At 47.0% G+C, this 15,302-nt stretch overlaps 1 protein-coding gene across 1 annotated transcript in view; it reads right to left on the bottom strand.

Moving 5' to 3' along the window:
• STAB2 (stabilin 2) overlaps nt 1-15,302 on the bottom strand; it is a 151,477-nt gene that overhangs the window by 116,205 nt on the left and 19,970 nt on the right. Inside the window, exons 4-6 of the mRNA XM_022600016.3 lie at nt 12,321-12,406; nt 11,426-11,495; nt 4,669-4,764 (exon numbers count right to left, since the gene is read on the bottom strand). Coding sequence (XP_022455724.2) covers nt 4,669-4,764; nt 11,426-11,495; nt 12,321-12,406 — 252 coding nt within the window. The remainder of the gene's footprint in view (nt 1-4,668; nt 4,765-11,425; nt 11,496-12,320; nt 12,407-15,302) is intronic.

The following is a 15,302-nucleotide window of genomic DNA, read 5'->3' as shown; positions in this document are numbered from 1 at the left end:
CTATAGAGTCTGGCATAATTAGCCAACTTGCAAAGCGAACAAGTTGGGCTGACACAGTCACATGGTTGCTGCTAGAAGATATAAGATGCCCGGGTCAGAGCTAAAGGACCATTTATCACTCACATCAGGAGCAGTAGTCAGAATGTCAGCATTTTTGGACCAGTTCTTCCAAGCCCTGGTTCCCACAGGGCAATGCAGAGAGGGCCATACTGAGACCTGAACAGGCAGCGGATTTCATTACAGAAGAGGAGCCCTGAGCTTAGGGAGCTGAAATGCTTTTCAGTTTGTTTTTAAATAAGAGGCAATGTACTGCTTAGGGCCCAGGCAAGAGAGAGAAACCATGCAATTGTTTGAACAGTGAAAATTTTAGTGTGAAGATTCATGAACAGAGTGGACTAACAGGGAAGTGGCTCCTGACAGCTAAAAAGAGCTCAGAAGCATAAAGGAATGGAAGAAAAATAAAGAGCAACCACTCCTCTCGGGTTAAGATAAGAGTAAGTCCTCCCCTTCCAGAGCTGAGACCCGGATGTCACTGGCAAGGACGTGGCCTTGGTCACTCTACAGCAGAGAGGTTGCTGACGTGTCTGCTGGTGACACTTGCTGGAGGCCATCCCTCTGGGGCCCCAGGGAAGGTCATCCACAGGGAGCTGCCAAGCCTGGGAAAGCGGCTTGCCTCTGGATGCTACTGGAAGCAGAAACTGAGAAGCCCACCTTCTCAGAAGCGCGGCGTACTCCTGGGCGTGACCGGGGCAGGGGTGGTCTCAGGGGCCAGCTGTGTGGCATGGAGGCGGGTGGTCAGCTCTCTGGTTGGCTGGTCCTGCGGGGCCCTTGCTGTGCATGGGGCTGAGGGGAGGGTGTGCAGAACAGCTCCTGAACTGGGCCACCAGCCTGCACTCTCTAGGGCTCCTGGCTATGCTCTGCCGCCCGAGTCAAGCACTAGACAAGGTATGCAGTGGTCAAATACTGGAGGATGCTAAGCCTTGCCAGAACCTAGTGCTGGAGAAACTGTGCAGGGCTGAGCAGCGGAGCAGAGCCGTGTTCTTCAGGAGCCTGGTGAGTGAGCTAACCCAGAAACAAGAAGAGAAAACTCTTGCTTCTTCGGTGTCCCTTTAGCACCCTCTATTGATAAGGCTTCACATCTTACTGGCTGACAAATGAGACCTATTCCAAAGCCCACCTCCATATTCACAGAGCAGGCAAAAAGGGTGAATTTGGAGCTGAGAGGCAATCCACTGATAACTGGCACAGGCAGTAAGCGTGCCCGCACTTGTTCCCGAGGGAGGTCCTATATCTTCCAAGGCTGTTCGCTCTACAAACATCCTTGTAAAGATGTTGGAACAAAGGGCAGTCAGTGTGCTGCTCCCAAGATGTGCACAAATGTGATGTATGCGTTTGTCTTCCAACAGTGACTAGTTGAATCAAAAATTCATAGAGAATATCCCCTCACCTCTTCCATAAAGTAGAATTGTTGCTGAGAAGGGGCTACCCTTTCAGGATCACGTTTTCCACCCCTCTTTGCATCCAGGTGGGGTTATATGACTAGTCTACGTTGACGGAATATTGGAAGTTCTATGTATTATTCTGAACTTTATAAGGAGATGCTTCTCTACACTCTCTCCTTCCTTCCATGGCTCAAAGCAGAGCACTCGGAGGTGCTACAGAATGGCAGACGCATGCAATGGAAGGCTCTGGATCTCTAAACACCATGTGGCGGGGAGCTGGTGGGGGCCAGGAACACCCACATTGCACTGTTACATTAGTAAGAAATAAACGTCTGTTGTGTTAAGCCAGAGGTTCCCCAAATTCCCAGGTCACAGTGCCCTTAGTGTTTCAGTATTTTTTTCATGGGACCCCAATACAAAAGGAATATCTACCGGTTCATTTACTAAGTTGTTAGAACTAAAGAATTCAGTGACTATTTATGTCATGATAACGTAGTAGCCATCTGAAAAAGTAATACGGTTAATAGGAAGATTAAATATTTGATTCTTAAACAACCACATTTACTTACTAACGGGACACGTGAGCTTGTTGGAGATGGCACAACTTCTGCAGCCTTGGAATCAGATTGGAAACTACCACCCTCCTTCCAGTTAAAATGATTTTTGCATGGTACTTACTTTTTACCACAGTGACCACTGGAAATGCAGCTTTGTAAAGAAATGACACCACCGGACAAAATGTAGCGCTACCTAATGTTGAAATTGTGTACTAACTCAGGTTAACATTTCATACGATATTCTACAGATGTATCACCGTTTCCCTCAGAAATTAAAAATATCCCATAGCAGCCCTGTGAGTTCGATGGGGACCTTTGGGATGCCTTGGCGCAGTTTTGGAACCGTAGTGTTAAGCCATTGGATTTTTGTGTTGATTTCTTTCAGCAGCTAGCATTCTTCTAACTAGAATAGGATGTACCACACTTCACTCAACCACTTCCTACTCACGGACGTTCAAGTTGCTTCCAGCTTGCTTTGTTCTTAAAAACAATACTATCATGAGTTTCTCTGTACATATATTCTCACCTACCCACCCCTCCAGTCCTCTAGGTAAATTCCTAGAATTGGGGCTGTAGCCTCAAACTGTAAGCATCCTTTAAAATTTAATAGATACATATCTCTATAGATTGTAGCAATTCACATCCCCACTGACAGTAGCGTAATTTTTCTCACACCCACAGATAGATATGACCTAGGTTTTCAACCTGTGTAACACAGTGGGCAAAAAACCAGAACCAAACCAAAACAAAACCTCCCAAACTCCAATGTACTACTTCATTATGGTTTTAATTTGCATTTCTGTGACTCCTAGTGGGGTTAAGCACCTCTTCTATGCTTCTTGGCCAGTTTTCATTTCTTCCTGGGAATTAGCTGCTCCTTGGCTGATTTTAAAGGTGGGCTCATGGACTTTCTATTATAAAAACGTTTCTGCCGTGTGGATTGCAGATATTTTTGTCCCAGTCTATTTATTTTCTGACTCAACAGCATTATTTTGTCATTTGGAAGCAAATCTTTTCATGCTGTCTATTAGGCTGGATCTCTGGTCTTATTAAAAAGCGTTTTTGGTTTGTGTTTGGGTTTTTTGCTCATGAGTCCCCTGGGCAGTACAGGAGTAGCTGGGGAAGGAGGCTGATTGAGGGCTATGGAAGGGGTCCACCCTAACCAGCTGAGTTTCATTCTGCCGTTGATTCATATTGGCTGTTTGCATGTCTGTCTCTTCCACAGGAAGAAGGCAGAGGCTGTCTTTTATTCATCCTCCTTTCTACCACTGCTCATATCTTCTCAACGACTTTCAATAAAGTGCGTTTGAATTTTCTGAATTTGATTCTTGTCTCATCCCTTTATTTTACAGACCAGGAGAATAAAATCCAGAGGATAACTTAAGTGAAGCTATTGTCACAGGCAGCATGTCCAATTTCCTAACGGCTAAGCTCCAAATTCACCCTTCACCACCTGCTCTGTGATAACGGGCTGGACTCTGAACATTTCTCCTTTGCAGGAGAAATGTTAATGTTTATGTTAATCTTGGCCAGTAGAGGGCGCCGGAGGGCCACCGCAGGAGGAAGGGGCTCCGCTTGCCGGTTCTGCTGTGCAGTGTTGCGCTTCTGCTGTTTGCTGCCGCTGCACAGCCTGCCAGTGGTGTGGGTGTGTGAGGACATCCAGGGATGCCCTGTCCCAACTGTGCACTCAGAGTGCACAGTTCATTGGTGACCTTGCATCCCTGGCCTGGACCCGGTGGCCACCTTCCCACAGCCCTCCCCACGCACGGACATTGAAGGTTCCAGGTTTAGCACCCACGGTGCCCCGACTCCCTCTGTCCACTTGTCCCCCAGCCTCGGCTCATCAGTGCCCTGAAGGCTTGTTGCCTGCCTTTTGGGTGACTGTGCTCCCATGCTGGCTTGGGCAAACCAGCAAACCTCTCCCCTACTAAGTGGGCTGCCACCACCCCTTCTCCAGCAAGATTTGAGCCCAGCCTTGGGGATGGCTGTCCCCTTCCAAGTTTGCCCTTCTTTGTTATGCCCCATCAGCCCTACAGTTCATTTTGCATTTTTATAGCCACTCTCCTAACATAGCTTACTAATTCTTTATATTAAACTTCCCTTGCTGCAATCACCCTGTGGTCTCTATCTTTTGATTAAACCCAGTGTGATCGACTGTTTAGAGAATTTCAGTGACTTGAGTCCCAGCTCACTTATTTGCTATTCTGTGAACTTTGGTGAATCATTTAGCCTTGGTAAGCCTCCATTTCCTGTTGATGTGCTCTGTCTTTGAGACCTATAATGGAGAACATGCCTTATCTCCCTTTTCAGGTACCTAACTCGTTGCAATGGCCCCAATGTCTTCCTCTCCAGTCTATCCTCACACTGCCACAAGCTTGGCCTTCCTAAAACATAGCTACAGCCATGTCACTGCATTGTTCCCAAGTCTTCCGTGACTTCCAATATTCTAAACGATCTCTTCCCTCTCCTCCCTTCCCCTCCCCTCCCCTTCCCTTCTCTCCCTTCCTCTCCTTTTGTCCCCTTTCTTTTAAAATTGTTGCCTATCTCCCAGCAAAACATTTGATGGCACATCACACATGTAGAGCCCCAGTACACGCATGCACAACTGAAATGCATATGTCTGTGCCCATCTGATCTGGTGTGGTATTAAGGGAACTAGCAGCACTTACGCTTGTCACAGCTGGGGCCGGTGTACCCAGAGTAGCACTCACAGGTCCCATCGCCATGTATTCCACTGTTGCATACTCCATGCACGCAGCTGCACACTGCAGACAGAAAATGGGAATTTTTCGTTACCTGATGTAGACTTCCTCCAAAGATTCTGGAAGGATACTGTTTCAGATAGTGTTTATTGAGATTCTGCTTGATGAAGTGGGCAAAACCATGGTTTGAAGCCCTAGAGACCCTAGTTTGAACCTTGGCTTCTTTTTATTAGCTTCAGTTTATAGTAAGTCCCCACATACGAACAAGTTCCATTCTGAAAGTGGGTTCGTAAGACCAATTTGTTCGTAAGTCCAACAAAGTTAGCCTAGGAACATAACTAACACAATTGGCTATATAGTACTGTACTGTAATAGGTTATAATAATTTTCACACAAATAATACATAAAAACAAACACAAAAAATAAAGAAAACGTTTTTAATCTTATAGTACAGTACCTTGAAAAGTACAGTACAACAGCTGGCATACAGGGGCTGGCATCGAGTGAACAGGCGAGAAGAGTGACTGACTGGAGGAGGTGGGGGATGGTAGAGCTGAAGGATCGCCAGCAATAGGAGATGGAGGGCGAGCTGCAATTCCACTCACACCTGACGTTGATGGAACAGGTTCTGGTTCCTTGCTGGCACCAGATGCATGCTCACATCTTTGAAAGTTTGCAACTTGAAGGTTCGAACTCTAAGGTTGTTACATGTCCCACCTCAATCCCGTCCTTCATCCCCATGGGAACTGTCCTCCTTTAGGTCCTTATCTTGTTTTGCCTGGACTATTGCAGTAGCACTTTACCTGGACTCATTATTCGATTTCTCACCTCTCCATTTTATCCATTTCATTTGATCAGTAATGGTATCAAGGTGGTGTTCCTCCAAATATCTCAGTGACTCCCAATTGCTAACCAAATGAAATCTAAATTCCTCTGTTTGGCAAACAAGGCCCTCTCCAAGCTGACTCCAACCTTTAAAAATTTTCATTGTCATCTTTTGCCACTTCATTTTATGTGTCTTAGGATCGAAGTGCATGGGATGACTCACTAGAGTTCATCTTCCTTCAAAACACATGTTGAACATCTACTACTTACAGGGCGCTGTGCTTGGGATTAATGATCCAAAGTCCCTGCCCCCAAAGAGCTCACAGTCTGAGGGCGGAAGAAAGCAGCCCATCATAATGAGGTGTGATAGATGCTAAGATGTGACAGGTCAATAGCCATGGGGGCTGGCCAGGAAGAGATGGGGGGAGCTGGTCTAGGAAAGATCGCGCCCTGTGGACGCAGCAGGACACGCATCCTGTACTTTCACTCCTTCATGCTCTTGCCCCCACTCTGCTCCCTTCTGCATGCAATTGAAATCCTCCTTATCCTTCTAGGCCAGCTAAAGCCCCTCTCCTCGGTGGTACCGTCTCAGAGGTGCCAAGACAGAATCTGTGCTCCCCTGGGCAGTACTTTCTTTGTACCTCATTCACTATCACCTCCTCCTGCAACTACTACTTTTGTCATGCCAGCCAGCCAAGTACCACCAGGAACACAACAGTGGTCCAAGTCGGCAGCAGGGGCGAGGGGTCATGAAGAAGCAGCAGTAGCCACTCGTGTTAACCGGGAGAGGTGGCCATTGGGTTGCCCACTGTCACTGTTTATTTCTCTATTCGGACAGGATAAGGCAGTGGCCTAGTTTTCGTCTTGTTCCAGCACAGATAGAGCGAGCCATTGATGGTGACATTCTACGAAATTGCAGGCCAGCGACCAGCCGACAGCTGTCAGGGCTGCGTTTTTCTCTCTCAATCTGGTGAGGTACTACATATGGAAAATGGGAGACAACTAGCTCCAGTGCTCATTCAAATTACTGAAGAATTAAACTGGATTTGCAATTGGCATCCTCCCTTTAAAAACTGATTTGCTGTTGTTTCTATGTTAGCAGAGCACTTTGATGTCCACCCATGGCTGTAGCTTTTGGAACAGATGAGCTCCAGAGGGAAGTCAAATTCATCGTGGAGATAATAGGGGTGAGGAGGGGGTGTACTACGGGCTCAGTAGAGAAGACGCGAATTAATTCAGTTAAAAAATATCTACCCAGGGCTTCCCTGGTGGCGCAGTGGTTGGGAGTCCGCCTGCCGATGCAGGGGACGCGGGTTCGTGCCCCGGTCCGGGAAGATCCCACATGCCGCGGAGCAGCTGGGCCCGTGAGCCATGGCCGCTGAGCCTGCGCGTCCGGAGCCTGTGCTCCGCAACGGGAGAGGCCACAGCAGTGAGAGGCCCGTGTACCGCAAAAAAAAAAAAAAAAAAAAAATCTACCCAGCTCCTACCTAGGGGCGGGCACTGGATTAGGCACTGGGTGTACAAATAAGAGTAACTCACAATATCTAAATTCAAGCGGCTCACAGTATAGTGGGGCAGCTGAAGTCTAAGAGATACACTGCTTCTGCACATCCTAAATGCTGTCATGCAGCCCATGGAGAGGCTGTGGAGGCGGAAGGGGGGAGTCGAATGTGACTCAGCCCCTGCTCCCAACTTAGATGCTAACTACAAGGGCCGTCCTTGTCACTGAGCCTCCCTTCTAGGCACGAGCCTCTCCCCAAGTCCTGTCTTCCAGCACAGCCCATGTACTGGATTAACTGACCTGGCACGGGTAGCTTTCGGGAGCCTCTGACACGCACTGCAGGGCCGCCAGCCACTGCCAAGAAAGTGTCCTTGGGAAGGAGACGTGAGTGGCAGAGGGATTCCCAAAGGTCATTTAAAGAGCCCTGGGTATTTGTTAAACCAGCTTCAGCAAATCTCTAGAGACATGTGAAACCTGGGGTGTATGACTTTAAAGTAGCCAAAGCCACGGCCACTGGGGTCAGAGGGACAGAGCACAGAGCCCCTGTGCCGTGCCCCTGGCAGAGTGAGCTGCCCTCTCTCATGTTCCCGTATCATCCCATGTGTACCGTGCACATAGGCTCATAAGTGTCTCCCACATTTCCAGCTCCTTGGGAGTGGGGACCTAATCTCTCCCCTCTTTGGATGCCCATCACCTGTCACGGGTCTAGTGCGTGGTGGGTGCCTGCCAGGGCCGAATGGTGCAGTGGTTTTTGTGCCCAGGTTCTGGAGTCAGACACTTGGGGTCAAACCCTGCCCCTGTCCCTGTAATAGCTGCGTGACCTTGAGCAACCTCTCTGCTTCTTCATCCATAAAATGAGGAACCCAGCTTGCAGAGTTTTTCCAAAGAGATCCTGCATGCCAAACCCTGTGCACTGCCTGGTGCCCAGCAGACACTCAGCAAATGCTTGCTACTGTTTAACAAGACACGACCGTGGGATTGATTCGGGTCATATCAGAGAAAGTGGGCTTTGCCTTCTGCCCTCACCTGGGGTGAGGCACTGAGCAGGCGAGGGTCTTGGCAGCTGAGATGAACACCCCTGGCTGATGCAGCTTGAAATCATCTCTAAGCAAATCGAGAGTCAGGTAGGAGAATGCTCTGGCAGCAGGTTAAAGTCAGTGTTAAAAATAAACCGTAATTCATAGCACTGTCCTACTTACAGGCAGAATTGCCACCACCAACGACCACTGCCTCACGGGTGAAACAACACTGGCACCCAGTGGATGCCTGGCTGAAAAGGTTTCCAGGTTCCCCTACGGGAACCTGCCAATGGGAAATGACCAGCCATCACTGAGCCATCATTCATTCGTTCATAGGTGAGTGAAGAATGTTCAGCTTACTGTGGGATTGCTCTTGTCCTCGCTTAATACTTGCTTCTATTGAGTGGTTATGACTTGCCGCTGGGAGCTTTTCTATGAGTCAGTCCCCCGAGGCAGGTATTATTCTTCCTGTTTTGTAGATGAGGAGGGCTTAGAGAGGTTAAATAGCTTGCCCCAGGTCCCACAGCAACTGGGCTTGGTTTCAAACACAGGCCAGCTGACTTGAAGCCTGCTCTCTTAGCCATCACGTTTGAGAGCTGCGCTATCCAATATGGTAGCCACTAGCCACGTGAGGCTATTTAAATTTAAACTGAGTAACATGGGCTAAAATTTAACCGTCAGTTCCTCAGTTGCACTAGCCACATTTCAGGTACTCAATGGCCACACGTGCCTTGCGGCTACCATGTTGGAGAGTGTAGGTCAGGACATTTGATCATCTCACAAAGTTCTGTTGGAACCCAGAACTGGGAGTCTTATCTCCCGAGTCTCAGTTTAGGTTTCCAATTTTCTTACTTAAAAACTTGGGTTTCCAAACCCTTTCGCTTGCCCTTTCTCCATGGCACAAACAAGTGTAAAGGAAAGCCACTTTTTAAATTTGGAGATGTTTGGAATCTCCATGTACATCTGTGCTCACAGGCAACCAACACCAGTTTCTTGGAGGCAACATGAGCTCATCTTCTTTCTAAATTTTCATCCACAAACAATTACTTGGCTTTCTTGGTGAGTAAGCAGCGTTGGTTGCTGTCTTTCTTCCTATTTCAATATTTATTTAAAATATGTGATTTAAATTCTATTATGGTAGGGAAGGACCAATTTGAAAGACATGTTCTTTATAAACGATTGATTATACTTAATAGTTTACTGTCCTTTAATATAATGTAATGTTAAAAAAAAACCACTCAGAATGCTAACATCTGTTTTAAATTTGCTTTTGCTAACACTCTTATGAAATAATCTTTTATAAAGCGGTGGATGAAGAAAAAACTAAGATTGGGGGACACTAGGGAATAGTAGGTATTAATAATAATAATTGCTATCATTTGTTGTGCAGTGATTATCTCATGAGTTCCTCGTAATAATTCTAAAGGAGGCAATATTATTTCTATTTTTACAGATGAAGACGCACAGAGCACGCTTAGTAAACTTCAGGTTCCCACAATTTACAGCAGCCCTGGGGCGGAAACCCAGTCTGAGTCTAAAGCTGGAGCTCTCGTCACCTCTACACGACGCCTCCCAATAACATGTTCCTCGGTCAGGACAAGAGGGCTGGAGCAAGTTGTATCATTCATTCACTCCCTCATTTGTTCATTCATCCAGCCAAGAGTGTAGCGTGTGTCTACCACGCAGGCTGCACTGTGGAAGGTACTGGAGATGAAGAGGTATGACAGCGCCCGCTTTCAAGGATCCCATGGATTAGAATGAGATCATGTCTTTGCTGTTGCAGATGAAACTTATTACAGAGTGAGCTAACTTGGGGGGGCTGGGATGTCTGTTTTTCTTGCCCAAAATATTTGAATCAACGCAGCGTCTACCAAATATGATTTTTCTATAAAAGCCAAACTGAGGTGGTGTTGGACAAAGGCCACTTGACTTACCCTTTTTGGGAGACTATGAATCTGGCAGACACTGTCCCTACTACGCCCACATTCTCTAGGCCTTCCTTGCCAAGCCCATGCATTCAGCTGCCTTCCAGTAGCCTGTGAACACTTCCTAGGAAGCCTGCTCTGCCTGGGTGCCCACTGGGGGTTGGAAGTGCCAGGGAATGGACAACTCCCCTCCAACGACCGCATGTATTAGTTTCCTACTGCTGCTGTAACAAATTACCACAAACCTAGCATCTTAAAACAACACACATCTATTGTCTTACAGCTCCGGAGGTCAGAAATCCAAAGTAATTGCTCTAAGATCAAGGTGTTGGTGGTTGTGTTCCTTTCTTGAGAGGAGCATCCCTCTCCCTGCCTTTCCCAGCTTCTAGAGGCTGCCCACATTGCCTGGCTCGTGAGCCGCTTCCGCCTACAAAGCCAGCAAGGGCTGGTGGAGTCCTTCTCACGTCTCGTCACTCTGACACCACATCTTCTGCCTCTGCCTTCCTCGTCCACATTTAAGGACCTTTGTCATTACGCTGGGTCCACTCAGATTATCCAGGATAGTCTCTTTATGGTAAGGTCAGAAGATTAGCAACCATAATCCCATCTGCTAGCTTAATTCTCCCTTGCCATGGAAGGCAACATATTCCCAGGTCCATGGGATTAGAATGTGGACATTCTGGGGAGTGGTCATTATTCTGCCCACTACACCATGGCTCCCTCTCCCCTCAGGTAAAGTAACTCCAAGGTGAGTGTTCTACACGGACTCCAGAGTTCCCCAGGGGATTAAGCTCTGGTCATCCACACTGGCCTCTGTCTTGACAACACACCCTTTATTTCCTCTGTGTCACTTTCTCAGTGTTTCCCTGGGTCACCTCTCAAATATGCTACTTGTACTAGAATGCTTGCAGAATGCTTCTGGGTCAACTTCTGCGGAGAACCAGAAATAAGAGAGTGGACAAACCCATGTCAAGAACAAAGCCATAATCTGCAAATTGGGACAAACAGCCTCTGATCACCTCAGGTATTTATCTGTGAACTTCCCAAAGAAGGACAGATTAGATGTGCTGGGACCTGTGGTGGATATAGAGGCCCCTGACGAGAAGGTCAGTGCTGAGACCATGGTCTGGGAAGACCTCATGGAGAAGCTGGGCAGGCAAGGAACTGGTGGATGTTGGATCCTGGAGCCTGGGGAGAGGGATACTATGCCCCAGAGTTTGCCAGGAAGCATTCCTGGTGAGTAGCTGCCTGCAAGCACTGAAAACCACAGACACACTGTCTCTCCTTATCAGATTTCTTGTCAACTCTCTGTTTTGCCTGTGTAGACTTGGTTATAGAGAACCGTTCTGTGTTTTTCCCCCAGGGAACTTTATTTCTGGGGTCTTGAGCTATATAAGCCATGTCTGACTTTCAACCTCCACAATTGCATTCGATGACACAAAAGTGAGACATACTTGCTGAACAGCTGGGTCCAAATACGTTGTCATCAGTGCAGGTTTCACAGGCTGTTCCGCCAAATCCTTCCTGCAGGACACCCCAGGGAGAGGATGTTAGACCCAAGCGATCTGTGCTGCCCACAAAGCCCTTGGATTTCTAACTGACTTGTCTGGTCAGCGTTTGTTTCTCAAGTGTTATCTTCCCTCTGTGCCTGTCCTGAAACTCCTTCTTTCTCTTTCTTTCTTCATTGCTCTTTTTGTGTTATAATTTGTACATCCATCCCTGCATCAGTTATTACTAAGAGTCTGGAGCTCTTCAGAAGAAAGCTGCTTCGTTAGTCCAAAGATACAGAGAGCAAGTACTGATGGCTAAATCATAATTCCACCCAAGGGGGAAATGAAAACGCTTTCAGTTTTGCATTTCTGAAGACAATTGAGCTCAATCCTTTTCAGAAGGATTTCTTTGTATTTCCATTGTCTAAGGCTTGAAGCTTGCAAAAGTCCCTTTCGTGGGACAGCAAAGAAATGCCTCAATTGGCAGGCGCAGTGCTCAAGCATGGGTGCGGAGGACAGCTCCGAAGACTCGTCTGTTAATAACGGTGGTTTTTAACAGTAACAATGCCAAATTTCTGTAGCCCTGCATGGTTTCACAAAGTATCTTCATATACATGATCTCATCTCACTTTTTCAACAAGTCTAATCGCGTAGGTATTATTATTAGACTCATTTTACAGATGGATACACTCAAAGGTCCCCCAGCCTCTAACATGTCATTTTGTTGCACACTGCATTTTTTTTTTTTTTAACTAATATCGCTACTTCTTAGAGTCTCCACCCAGTGTGTTTACAGAGGGACCCCACAGGTAAGGAGAAAGCAGAGTCAGGGAGGAGGAGAACAAGGTTTTGAACTCACTTGGCAGGAGCAGCTTCCGTTTCCTTCCATGCCGTCAGCACATCTGCCCCGGCCACTGCAGGGCGCCCTCGCTCCTCCCGGGCACTCTGGGGAATCAAAGGGCAGATTCATTTGTTTGTGACTGCACAGAAGCATGCTGCAAGGATGCATCAAGCATCTACTACATGCCGGGTAGTGTGCTAGTTGCCAGGGATAAGAAATAATTGAAGACCTTGCCTGCTTTATCTAGGGTTACGTAGGGGAGGCAAGTGAATCACAGAGTAGTCAGGTGCTGTACTAGGACGCATCAGATTGGCTACCATTTCTTGAGCATTTACTGTACACTTTACAATCATCTAATTAAATCATCCCCATTACAACCCTCAGGGGTTCCTACTGGTGCTAGTTAGCAGACGAGGAGACTGAAGTTCAGAGAGGTCACATAACTCGCCCAAAGTCTCACACTTCATAAGTCGCAAAGCCAGGGATTTAGCTCAGCCCTTAGCATGACTCTAAAACCAGGCCAATTAATCAGTGTGCTAGACAGGGTATTGAGGGAGCCCAGGGAAGGGAGCTACTGATACTGCCTTGCGGAGTCAAGGAGACATCCCTGAGGAGGAGTCATTTAAGCTGGGGTTTTGAAGGCTCAGTAGGAGTTGGCCATGCTTAAAAGAGAAGAGCATTTCAGGAAGAGGGAACAGCAAGTACAAAGTCTTAGAGTTGTAAAAGGGCATGACCTGTTCTGGGAATGATATAAAGTTTGGCAGGGTTGGAACTTGGGAGTTGGGGGGAGGGTATGGGGAAATGGTAGTCGATGAGGAATAATAGATTGGCTGGGGCCAATTAATGAAGTACTTTGTGTGGCAAGCAAAGGAATTTAGTTTTCACTCAGAAGCTAATTCCAAACAAGCATCAGTTTGCACGTTTGGGCTGTGCTAGACCTGAATCAGAGTGTTTATAGACATTTATTAGAGGATTTCACAGTCATTCACTAAACATTCAGGGACCTACCATGTGCCAGGCATTATATTACACATTGGGGTGGAGGGACATTTAGCTAGAAAGTCAGATATTAAATGTCCAAAATTAAATATAAGATTTAAAGTAATGGTAAGAGACAGAAGTTTAAGGTACTGCTGTGATGAAGATGAAAAAAAGGTTGGGTTTTTTTTTCTTTCTTTCTACACTTGCTGTCATTCTACACTTTGAGTGCTGAGTTGACATGGGTTTAATGCTGGTTTGCTTGAGTTCTGATTGTTAAAATGAGGGATCTGGACTAGCAAACACCAAGCAGAAATCGTGCAATGCTCATGAACTGTGTTTGTGTGAACGAGGCAGGATCAAATGTTATCCCAAATTAAAGTTAGCAAGGCAAATGCTTTCCAAAAAATAGCTAATGATATGGAGTTCTAGATAATAATAAAGGATTCAAAGCAATACCCTGAAGTTAAGTCCCATTTTTAGCCCCATTTTCTAGATGAGGCAACTAAGGCACAGAGTAGCAGAGTGACTCGGCCAAAGTCAGCCAGCTGGTGAGCTTAATGAGAGACTCACTTACCAGAAGCACCCAACCTTCCTGCCCTCCCTCCCCTCCTACCACCACGGACAAAGACCTTTGTCCAAAGCTCTCCTGTGCCGTGAACTTACTGTCACATATCTCCCGAGAAATGCAGAATCTGGGTCAACCACAGGGCTAGATCACACAGTTTGAGCCTGTGGTCCTTCCTTCCACAACGGTGGCAGAGCCAGGCTTCCAACCCTGGTAGATGCTCCAGAGTCGACTACATTGTTCATCGCTGTTCATCCTCACCCAGCACCGCTCCAGACCAGAATCACAGCACAGATGCAGACACGGTTATGAAGTGAGTAAAGGAGAAGACACGCTGAGGTGTAGCTACCGTTTATAAATCACTTAGAAAACCAGTACGTTGGTTTGGGCTGTTCTCACCAGCTATAGGGCAGTGGCTACACAAGATGAAATGCTGTCAGGAAAAAACCCAGAGTTTTCAATCAGAGTGTTCTGGGTTTGAATCCCAGCACAACTCTTTGCTAGCTGTACCTCTTTGGGAAAGTCGATGCCTGGCTCTGAGATTTGGTTCAAGCATCGTCCTGGCAGGTTGTGGTAGGGACTGGAAATATTAGGCACCCAAGAAATGGTGGTAGTTAGTACTTAGAGTGGATACTCTCCATCCTCTCCAGTGTCTGTTCTTTCAGGCTGGCCTTGTAGCAGATAACAACACTCAGGAAAAAAATGATTGGGCACCTGTTTGAATCAGGACCATGGAAGGTCCTGGGTATAGAGGGTGAGCACACAAACCTGGTCCCTGTTTCCACGGTCCTGCCAGTCCAGTGTGGAAAGAGTCATGGATTAACAGACAATCAGATAAATACTGGTTTAAAAACCAGGAGAGAGGTTGTCCAGGGAAGAGACCTAGAGCTCTGATCACTCTACTGGAGGGCACCAACACTGACCTCAAACCACTAATCCTGCATGGCCCAGGTCCCTGAGATTTGGGCTCAACAGAGGGCAACAGCTGGATCACTAAGGAAGGGCCTGGTTAAAGAGTGTGGTCTTTAGCTTTAAAAAGGCATCAGTAGGGAGGGTGGGAGAGAGGGAGACGCAAGAGGGAGGAGATATGGGGATATATGTATATGTATAACTGATTCACTTTGTTATAAAGCAGAAACTAACACACCATTGTAAAGCAATTATACTTCAATAAAGATGTTTAAAAAAAAAAGGCGTCAGGAGGCGAGGATGAAGAGGGCCTAATCAAGCAGGTGCCAGGTCCACCTTTGAAGCTCATCTGAAAACCAACTGAACCACTTGAATTCATGATACTGAGCAAGGGGTGCTAAGAGAGGGTTTCCATAGACAATGGGCTATCAAACAGTTCTTCTCTCATTGCCTGGTGCTATGGGGCCCTTCTTGGGATAAGATGGTACTTTGGGAACCAGGCCCAGCTCTGGGCAGAGCCAGGATAGAGGTGACAGCTCTGCCAC

Source organism: Delphinapterus leucas, chromosome 11 (assembly GCF_059928025.1).
Source record: "Delphinapterus leucas isolate spDelLeu-1000000601 "Yukka" chromosome 11, BTC_Dleu_Yukka2, whole genome shotgun sequence".
Taxonomy (NCBI): Eukaryota; Metazoa; Chordata; class Mammalia; order Artiodactyla; family Monodontidae; genus Delphinapterus; species Delphinapterus leucas.
The sequence above is the reverse complement of the archived record's forward strand: the minus strand, read 5'-3'. Positions and strand labels throughout refer to the sequence as shown.